Source organism: Heptranchias perlo, unplaced genomic scaffold (genome assembly GCF_035084215.1).
Source record: "Heptranchias perlo isolate sHepPer1 unplaced genomic scaffold, sHepPer1.hap1 HAP1_SCAFFOLD_543, whole genome shotgun sequence".
Lineage (NCBI taxonomy): Eukaryota > Metazoa > Chordata > Chondrichthyes > Hexanchiformes > Hexanchidae > Heptranchias > Heptranchias perlo.
Window position 1 is genome coordinate 68,756 of NW_027139563.1, and position 10,396 is coordinate 79,151.

The following is a 10,396-nucleotide window of genomic DNA, read 5'->3' on the forward strand; positions in this document are numbered from 1 at the left end:
AGGCGGTGGTCCCTGTGCTCTTCCTGCTGGGTGACTAATCGGCAGAGGGGAGGGCGCGCGGGCCCGCCGTCGATTTTTTCCCTCTAATCTCGGAGCACGCGGAGAGATTTCCCTGGACTTTGCACCTCTGGGATGGGCTCAAGAGTCCAGAGTCAATCTCTCTTTCCCCCGCCCCCCCCCCACCCGCTGTGGATTTAATCATCAACTCTTTTATCTCATCCAAACCCACCCCCTGCACCGACGTGGACAGCTGGGTCAAAGTCCGAGGTGACGAAACAAAATTTAAAAGGACCGTCGAGGAACTCGGAAGGCGACGGAGCCACAGGGTTCTGTTTTCGCCAGCGGAATCGAGCGGACCGGAGGAGACGAGACAAAATGGAGTATACGAAAGCCCGCGACTACGTGTCCTCTTCCGCCTCCTCGCTGATCAGGTCAGACCGATTTGGTTTCACCCGCTTTTCGCCGTGTCGGCACCCCCCCCCCTCTGAGAGGGGCTGACTGGGGGGGCCCCCTCCCCCCCCCCCCCCCCCCCCAGTCAGCCCCTCTCGGGTGGGACGTGAAAGACGGTGTCCTGGGGGCCGATATTCACCCCTCAACCGTTGAAAAAAATCAGATGATCTGGTGGTTGCTGTCGTCGTTCATTGTGGGATCTTGCTGCGCACAAGCTGGCTGCCGCGTTTCCCCCACGTAACGACAGTGACTACATTTCAAGAGTACTTCGCTGGTCGTAAAGCGCTTTGGGACGTCCTGAGGCCGTGTAAGGTGGTATGTAAATAGGAGTCTATCAGTTTTAGTGACCTGGACCCTCCCTCCACCACCTCCCCGCCCCCGCGCTCCCCCCCCTCCTCTCAACCTTATCGCAGGCTCCAACCCCCCCGGGCACCTTTTTGCAAGGGCCTGCCGACGCCGTCGTAGAAAATACCCCGCAGACTAATTATTTTCCCCTGATAATTGGAATTGTCCTCCTTGGAGCAGAGAAGGTTAAGGGGGAGAGGTGTTTAAAATTCATGAGGTAGTTTTTTGATAAGAGTAGGCAGGGAGAAACTGTGCCAGGAGGGTCGGTAACCAGAGGACACAGGTTTAAGGTGATTGGCAGAAGAAGCAGAGAGGGGGGAAGACGAGGAAAGATTTTTTTTTTAACGCAGCGAGTTGTTATGATCTGGAACGCACCTGCCCGAGGGGGTGGTGGAAGCTGATTCGCCCAGGCGATCAGAGGTGGGACCTCACTCGAAGAGAAGGGTAGACATCAGGAGGAGGGAATGGGACTCTCCTGGCCAGTTTGAGTAGAGGGACCGAGTCCGTGCCTCCAGTAAATAGATTCGGGTCCCTGCAGTCGACCTCAGCAGCCCCTGAGTGAGAAAGAAAGGACTTCCATTTATATAGATCGCCTTTCACCGCCTCGGGACGTCCCAAAACGCTCCACACATTTTTTTTTTAAACGTAGTCACCGTTGTTAATGTGGGAAACGGGGCAGCCAATTTGCGCACAGCAAGATCCCACAAACAGCCATGTGATAAATGACCAGACCATCTGTTTTTAGTGATGTCGGTTGAGGGATAAATGTCGGCCCCAGGACACCGGGGGGAACTCCCCCCTGCTCTTCTTGCATTAGTGGCCGTGGGATCTTTTACGTGCGCCGGAGAGGGCAGACGGGGCCCTTGGTTTAATGTCTCATCGGAAAGGTGGCCCCTCTGACAGTGCGGCGCTCCCTCAGTACCGCCCCTCCGACGGTGCGGTGCTCCCTCAGTACCGTCCCTCCGACGGTGCGGCGCTCCCTCAGTACCGCCCCTCCGACGGTGCGGCGCTCCCTCAGTACCGTCCCTCCGACGGTGCGGCGCTCCCTCAGTACCGCCCCTCCGACGGTGCGGCGCTCCCTCAGTACCGCCCCTCCGACGGTGCGGCGCTCCCTCAGTACCGCCCCTCCGACGGTGCGGCGCTCCCTCAGTACCGCCCCTCCGACGGTGCGGCGCTCCCTCAGTACCGCCCCTCCGACGGTGCGGCGCTCCCTCAGTACCGCCCCTCCGACGGTGCGGCGCTCCCTCGGCCCGCCCCTCCGACGGTGCGGCGCTCCCTCGGCCCGCCCCTCCGACGGTGCGGCGCTCCCTCGGCACCGCCCCTCCGACGGTGCGGCGCTCCCTCAGTACCGGCACCGGGGGTTGTCGGCCTGGATAATGGGTTTAAGGATTATTCTCCTTAGAGCAGAGAAGGTTAAGGGGAGATTTGATCGAGGTGTTCAAAATCATGAAGGGTTTTGATAAGAGTAAATAAGGAGAAACTGTTTCCAGCGGCAGAAGGGTCAGTAACCAGAGGTCACAGATTTAAGGTCATTGGCAAAAGAACCAGAGTTGAGATGAGAAATATTTTAACCCAGCGAGTTGTGATGATCTGGAATTCTCTGCCTGAAAGGGCGGTGGAAGCAGATTCAATAATAACTTTCAAAAAGGGAATTGGATAAATACTTACAAGAGCCAGCACGGGGACGATGGGCCGAACGGCCTCCTGAACTGTATCATACTCTAATTCTTAGTCTCCAGAGCGGGCATCTGAACCCACGACTTTTTTATGAATCAGAAGTCAGCGTGCTACCCACTGAGCCCCGGCTGACAGCTCTCGGGTAAGCGGGAGTCAGCCAGCGTTCCTGCTCCTCGTCACAAGCCAGAAGCTCCTGTGAGAAGTGGGGAGGGAGAGTCTGGCTGAGGACACGGCTGGGAGTCCCCAGTGTTAAAATAATAGGCGGGCCGGGTACACCCTGCCTGGGCACGCTCGTCACAAAAGGCCTGCTCATGTGGAGTACTGAAGGTGCATTTGGCACCAGTGGGTACCGTACCGCAGGATGAGTCAGGTGCGGCCGGGCAGGAGCTGGGAATTTACGGTGCCTGTGGAACCCGTACCGTAGCGAGGGGTTTGAGGGAACGAGACGGTGAACGATAAAAAGCATCTCACGATTTTGCTTTGCTCCCAGATCGGTTTCCTCGGTGGGCTCGGAGCTAACCCGGAGGCTGTTGTCCTCTACGCCTGCCCAGAGACCCTTCCGAATCTGTAATCAGGATCGCAGCTCCCGGAAAGGGGTGACGGCCAGGACCCTGGGGGAGCTCATCAACAAGGTGGGTCCCGCGGAGCGACGGGTGGGTGGGGGGGGGGGGGCTGGGGTGCACAGGACTGGTACGGGGGGGGGGTGATGCACACGGACACACCGCAGAGGCACACATAGACACACACCCCAACACACACCCACAGGGACACACACCCCAACACACACACACACACCCAAACACACACACCCACATGCGAACACACACGCACCCACTCAAATGCGCGCGCACACCATACAATTAAACACGTATACAATAACACACACAGTATCATCATAGAATCTTACAGCACAGGAGGAGGCCATTCAGCCCATCGTGCCTGTGCTGGCTCTTTGAAAGAGCTGTCCAATTAGTCCCACTCCCCTGCTCTTTTCCCATAGCCCATACGGTGACACGCGTACAGTAACACGCGTACGGTAACATACAATAATACGTACAATAACACACGTACATTAACACACGTACACACACTATGACTATGTGACCTGATTAAGGTGCCGCTCTAACACACTGAATGCTGTTGCCCCTTCCCCAGGCTGTCGATACCCTCCTCATTACCGGGGTGATCAGCCTGGTCCTGGACGAGGACGGGACGGCCGTGGATAACGAGGAATTCTTTCAACACCTGGACGATGACACGACGTTCATGGTTTTGGAGAAGGGACAGCGATGGATCTCTCCGAAGGTCTGAGTTAAAATGGATCTGTCATGGGCTTCGAGGGACCCTCAGTATAACAAGATAGGAGGGGAGGGGAGGGGAGGGACGGGTCGGGTCAGGTCGGACACTGACATTTCACCCTCTGGGACCTGGGATCAAATCCAGCCCAGGGACAGTGTAGAGGGAGCTTTACTCTGTATCTAACCCTGTACCTGCCCTGGGAGTGTTTGATGGGACAGTGTAGAGGGAGCTTTACTCTGTATCTAACCCTGTACCTGCCCTGGGAGTGTTTGACGGGACAGTGTAGAGGGAGCTTTACTCTGTATCTAACCCTGTACCTGCCCTGGGAGTGTTTGATGGGACGGTGTAGAGGGAGCTTTACTCTGTATCTAACCCTGTACCTGCCCTGGGAGTGTTTGATGGGACAGTGTAGAGGGAGCTTTACTCTGTATCTAACCCTGTACCTGCCCTGGGAGTGTTTGATGGACAGTGTAGAGGGAGCTTTACTCTGTATCTAACCCTGTACCTGCCCTGGGAGTGTTTGATGGGACAGTGTAGAGGGAGCTCTACTCCGTATCTAACCGGTAAATGGGAGATGGTTTTCTGTTCCAGAGGACCATGATCTCGTACTCGCTGACCCAGAAACCCAAGAACGCCAAAGACATTGCCCGGATCACCTTTGACATCTACAAGCTCAACCCCAAGGACCTCTTCGGATCGCTCAACATCAGGGCCACCTTCTACGGCCTGTATTCCATGACCTTTGACATCAAGTGTCTGGGTCCAAAGAAAGTCATCAGGTAAAAGGGTGCGGAGAACAGAGTCGCACTTGGCGTGGGCGAGAGAGTGGGGCGGGAGTGTGGGCGTGAGATTGGGGCGGGAGTGGGGGCGAGTGGAGCGGGACTGGGGGAGAGTGGGGCGGGAGAGTGTGGGGGACTGGGGGGAGAGTGGGGCGGGACAGGGGGCGAGTGGAGCGGGACTGGGGGAGAGTGGGGCGGGAGAGTGTGGGGGGACTGGGGCGAGTGGGGCGGGACAGGGGGCGAGTGGAGCGGGACTGGGGGAGAGTGGGGCGGGACTGGGGGAGAGTGGGGCGGGAGAGTGTGGGGGGACTGGGGGCGAGTGGGGCGGGACAGGGGGCAAGTGGGGCGGGAGAGTGTGGGGGGACTGGGGGCGAGTGGGGCGGGACTGGGGGAGAGTGGGGCGGGAGAGTGTGGGGGGACTGGGGGCGAGTGGGGCGGGGAGAGTGTGGGGGGACTGGGGGCGAGTGGGGGCGGGAGAGTGTGGGGGGACTGGGGCGAGTGGGGCGGGACTGGGGGAGAGTGGGGCGGGAGAGTGTGGGGGGACTGGGGGCGAGTGGAGCGGGAGAGTGTGGGGGGACTGGGGGCGAGTGGGGGCGGGAGAGTGTGGGGGGACTGGGGGCGAGTGGGGGCGGGAGAGTGTGGGGGGACTGGGGGGCGAGTGGGGCGGGAGAGTGTGGGGGGACTGGGGGGCGAGTGGGGCGGGAGAGTGTGGGGGGACTGGGGGCGAGTGGGGCGGGAGAGTGTGGGGGGACTGGGGGCGAGTGGGGCGGGAGTGGGGGAGAGTTGGGCGGGAGAGTGTGGGGGGGACTGGGGGCGAGTGGGGCGGGAGAGTGTGGGGGGACTGGGGGCGAGTTGGGCGGGAGAGTGTGGGGGGACTGGGGGCGAGTGGAGCGGGAGTGGGGGAGAGTTGGGCGGGAGAGTGTGGGGTGGAGGTGGGGGAGAGTGGGGCGGGAGTGGGGGGGAGAGTGGGGCGGGAGTGGGGGAGGGTTGGGCGGGAGTGGGGGAGGGTTGGGGAGGGAGGTGGGGGAGGGTTGGGCGGGAGTGGGGGAGGGTTGGGCGGGAGTGGGGGTGGGTTGGGCGGGAGTGGGGGGGGGTTGGGCGGGAGTGGGGGAGGGTTGGGCGGAAGTGGGGGAGGTTGGGCGGGAGTGGGGGGAGAGGGGAGTTGGGAGGGGAGTGGGGGAGGGTTGGCGGGAGTGGGGAGTTGGGAGGGGAGGGAGGGGAGTTGGGCGGGGAGCGGGGGAGAGGGGAGTGGCGGGAGGGGGGGAGGGGGAGTGGGGGGGGGAGTGGGGGGGAGTTGGGCGGGTGTGGGGGGGAGGGTGTGCGGGGAGTGGGGGATGAGGGAGTGGGCGGTGAGGGGGTGGGGAGGAGTGGGGGGAGGGGAGTTGGGCGGGAGTGGGGAGGGGGAGTTGGGCGGGAGTGGGGGAGAGGGGAGTTGGGCGGTGAGTGGGGAGAGGGGTGTTGGGCGGGGAGTGGGGGAGGGGAGTTGGGGGGAGGGGGAGAGGGGAGTGGGGAGGGAGTGAGGGAGCGGGGAGAGGGGAGTTGGGCGGGAGTGGGGGAGAGGGGAGTTGGGGCGGAAGAGGGGGTGGGGGGAGTTGGGGGAGGGTGGGGGGGAGGGGAGTTGGGCGGGAGTGGGGGGAGAGGGGAGTTGGGCGGGAGTGAGGGGGAGTTGGGCGGGTGTGGGGGAGAGGGGAGTTGGGCGGGAGTGGGGGGAGAGGGGAGTTGGGCGGGAGTGGGGGAGAGGGGAGTTGGGGCGGGAGTGGGGGGAGAGTTTGGGCGGGGAGTGAGGGAGAGTTGGGCGGGAGTGGGGGGCCGAGGGCCTTCGAGGGATGACTCATTCACCCAGTGCCTTTTAAACCTCGAAAGAGCGTCTCGAAACTCTGGACACGCACAGCGAGTTAGTTTGAAGCGTCGTCACTGTTGTCGCGGGCAGTGAGGCGGCCATGTTGCGCATAGCAAGATCCCACCAGCACACCACTGAGACGAATAACTCGTTAATCTGTTTTGGTGGTGTGGGTTTGAGGAAGGAGTGTTGGCCCTGGCAGAACTGCCCCCTCTCCCCCTCCTTCCCCTCTCCCCCTTCCTTCCCCTCTCCCCCTTCCTTCCCCTCTCCCCCTTCCTTCCCCTCTCCCCCTTCCTCCCCTCTCCCCCTTCCTTCCCCTCTCCCCCTTCCCTTCCCCCTCTCCCCCTTCCTTCCCCTGCTCCTTCTTCCAATAGTGGCCATGGACCTTTTACATCTAACTTAAAGGGCAGACGGGGGGGGGGCCTCGATTAACGCCTGATCCGATAGACGGCACCTCCGACAGTGCAGCACTCCCTCGGTACTTGCACCGTTGAGTGTCGGCCTGGATTATGGGGCTCGAGTCTCCGGGAGCCGGGTCTGGAACGGGGGGCACCGGTCTCCAGAGCGGGGACTCGAACCCACGACTTTCTGACTCGCAGGCGAGAGCGAGAGGAACTGGCTCACGGGCATTAGCGCAGGACAGTGCCTCAGGCCTTCAGTCGCAAAAGAAGCAACCACGTCGACAGGCCTGAGGCCCACAGACTTGGGCCGACACAACGAGCCGGCCTGGCCCACCCGCCCCCGAGCAACCTGTATTAATCGCAACGGTGAAATATCTCAACCTATCAGTTCCATAATTCATTTACTAATCACGATCCGTTCCAAACAAGATTCAATCTCAGCCAACAGTTCCCAAGATCAGATCACTGTCAACAGTCAAACAGAACGTAGGCCCATTCGAGGCTTCGTTTGGTTTTAGCAGAGACGCACACACAAATAGGTGACATTTTGGTCCCGTCCCATGCCCGCCAATCGGAGAAAAATAGTAAAAGTCAGCGGAAGGTGTACCTGCCCTGGGAGTGTTTGATGGGACAGTGTAGAGGGAGCTTTACTCTGTATCTAACCCTGTACCTGCCCTGGGAGTGTTTGACGGGACAGTGTAGAGGGAGCTTTACTCTGTATCTAACCCTGTACCTGCCCTGGGAGTGTTTGATGGGACAGTGTAGAGGGAGCTTTGCTCTGTATCTAATCCTGTACCTGCCCTGGGAGTGTTTGATGGGACGGTGTCGAGGGAGCTTTACTCTGTATCTAACCCTGTACCTGCCCTGGGAGTGTTTGATGGGACAGTGTAGAGGGAGCTTTACTCTGTATCTAACCCTGTACCTGCCCTGGGAGTGTTTGATGGGACAGTGTAGAGGGAGCTTTACTCTGTATCTAACCCTGTACCTGTCCTGGGAGTGTTTGATGGGACAGTGTAGAGGAGCTTTACTCTGTATCTAACCCTGTACCTGCCCTGGGAGTGTTTGATGGGACAGTGTAGAGGGAGCTTTGCTCTGTATCTAATCCTGTACCTGCCCTGGGAGTGTTTGATGGGACAGTGTAGAGGGAGCTTTACTCTGTATCTAACCCTGTACCTACCCTGGGAGTGTTTGATGGGACAGTGTAGAGGGAGCTTTTACTCTGTATCTAACCCGTGCTGTACCTGCCCTGGGAGTGTTTGATGGGACAGTGTAGAGGGAGCTTTGCTCTGTATCTAACCCTGTACCTGCCCTGGGAGTGTTTGATGGGACGGTGTAGAGGGAGCTTTGCTCTGTATCTAATCCTGTACCTGCCCTGGGAGTGTTTGATGGGACAGTGTAGAGGGAGCTTTACTCTGTATCTAACCCTGTACCTACCCTGGAGTGTTTGATGGGACAGTGTAGAGGGAGCTTCACTCTGTATCTAACCCTGTACCTGCCCTGGGAGTGTTTGATGGGACGGTGTAGAGGGAGCTTTACTCTGTATCTAACCCTGTACCTGCCCTGGGAGTGTTTGACGGGACAGTGTAGAGGGAGCTTTACCCTGTATCTAACCCTGTACCTGCCCTGGGAGTGTTTGATGGGACGGTGTAGAGGGAGCTTTACCCTGTATCTAACCCTGTACCTGCCCTGGGAGTGTTTGATGGGACAGTGTAGAGGGAGCTTTACTCTGTATCTAACCCTGTACCTGCCCTGGGAGTGTTTGACGGGACAGTGTAGAGGGAGCTTTGCTCTGTATCTAACCCTGTACCTGCCCTGGGAGTGTTTGATGGGACAGTGTAGAGGGAGCTTTACTCTGTATCTCACCCTGTACCTGCCCTGGGAGTGTTTGATGGGACAGTGTAGAGGGAGCTTTACTCTGTATCTAACCCTGTACCTGCCCTGGCAGTGTTTGATGGGACAGTGTAGAGGGAGCTTTACTCTGTATCTGACCCTGTACCTGCCCTGGGAGTGTTTGATGGGACAGTGTAGAGGGAGCTTTGCTCTGTATCTAACCCGTGCTGTGTTTTTTTCCTCTCTTCCTGCAGGGAGTTGCTCCGTGTGATCTCTTCACTCATGTACGGATTTGGTCAGATCCTTGTCACAGCTTCTTCCTTCACACGACGCCTCGTGGAGGGAAACGACAGTATCACAGAGTACTGTTACTGACCCTGCCGTGTGTGTGTACACACGCACGCACGCACGCACGCACGCACACACACACACACACACACACACACAATGACTATCAGTGGGCCGAGGACTTTGTTCGGACTTTTGCTGCTATTAAACCCGACTCTAGTCGTGTCCTTTCTGTGAATCTCTCCCTCTTTGTCCTGGGGAATAACCAGATCAGGCACCCTTGCTGCCATCTCCAATAATTCCCGAATCACGGAGATGCTGAAGGCAGTGAGTTATTGCTCCTCGATTCTTTGACTTCAGTCGCCCCTGTCAGCCGGTCGGCCCCACTGCGAGGCCCAGGGAGCCCCCCTTGTCCTTGTCGGGAATGCCCTTGGACCAGTTGTCCTATCTCTGGAATAATAAACTACAGGCCGTCGCTTTTGAACTTCCTTCAAGGTCACGAGCCCGGAATTTCCCGTCAGGGATTCTCCCGGTCTGCAGCCCTAGCAGGCCGATTCTGCCCTTCTAACCCCCCCTCCCTCTCTCCCCCCCCCACCCCGCCTCCCAGAGTTACGATGCGAGAGCCCTGCGGAAGATCTTTCCGCGTAGTGTGTGGCCAGACCCCGTCAGCCCGTGTCTCAACCTGCCTCACTCTCTCCTCCCGAGTCAGAAGGCCGTGGGTCCGAGTCCCCGCCCCAGAGGCTCGAGCCCCGTAATCCAGGGCCCGACGCTCCCGGCTCCCAGCACCGGATGAGACGTTGAACCGAGGGGACACGCCCCCCCCCCGTCTGCCCCTCTCGGTCGGACGTAAAAGATCCCACGGCCTCGAGCGGGAAGAGGAGCAGGAGGGGCGGGGGGGCGGTGGGAGGGGGGAGTTCTCCCCGCTGTCCTGGGGCCGATATTTATCCCTCAAACCGCTGGGAAGAACAGATTAACTGGGTTATTCATCTCATTGCTGTTTGTGGGATCTTGCTGTGCACCAAATGGATGACCCGTTTGCCGACATAGCAGCGGACTGCACCCCAACATTAATCTGTCGGCTGTGGAGACCTTTCTGAGAGATGTGATGCGATGTTTATATAAAATTTACCTTTCACTCGAGTATTCACAGAGTCTCTCTGTATCAACAGAAAAAAACCTTTATTGTACAATTTATCCAATCTGATCAGACATTAAAACATTACCGATCGAACGGGGTGTCAGCTGATTGCTGGGGGGGGGGAAATCCTGAGGCACACCAGCATGTGCAGGGTTAACCAGTCAACGTGTCGATCGCACCTCCCCTTTAATTCCGGGACAAATCCCTGGGATGGGCTGAATTTGAACTGGAGGTTTCAGTTACTCCTTAAGTTATGACTTAACTTGAGGGTGAAGTTCATCCTCAAGTTACGTTTTAACTTGGGTTTAAGTCGGAGGGTCGGTGCCGAAGGAGCGCCGCGCAGTCGGAG

At 58.8% G+C, this 10,396-nt stretch overlaps 1 protein-coding gene across 1 annotated transcript; it reads left to right on the forward strand.

Moving 5' to 3' along the window:
• The first annotated feature begins 208 nt into the window (after positions 1–208).
• On the forward strand, positions 209–10,140 carry LOC137315383 (lipid transferase CIDEB-like). Its single transcript, XM_067980106.1, has 5 exons — positions 209–431; positions 2,963–3,104; positions 3,628–3,777; positions 4,363–4,550; positions 8,876–10,140. The coding sequence occupies exons 1-5, from the start codon at positions 376–378 to the stop codon at positions 8,994–8,996; spliced, it is 657 nt and encodes a 218-aa protein (XP_067836207.1). The 5' UTR covers positions 209–375; the 3' UTR covers positions 8,997–10,140.
• The last annotated feature ends 256 nt before the right edge of the window (positions 10,141–10,396 follow it).

What these genes read in the sequence shown, in the direction of transcription:
- LOC137315383 (XM_067980106.1), top strand. Translation starts at nt 376, where the DNA reads ATGGAGTATACGAAAGCCCGCGACTACGTGTCCTCTTCCGCCTCCTCG. An exon ending in AGCGATGGATCTCTCCGAAG is followed by an intron (nt 3,778 to 4,362) that starts GTCTGAGTTAAA and finishes TTTCTGTTCCAG; the next exon opens with AGGACCATGATCTCGTACTC. An exon ending in GGTCCAAAGAAAGTCATCAG is followed by an intron (nt 4,551 to 8,875) that starts GTAAAAGGGTGC and finishes CTCTTCCTGCAG; the next exon opens with GGAGTTGCTCCGTGTGATCT.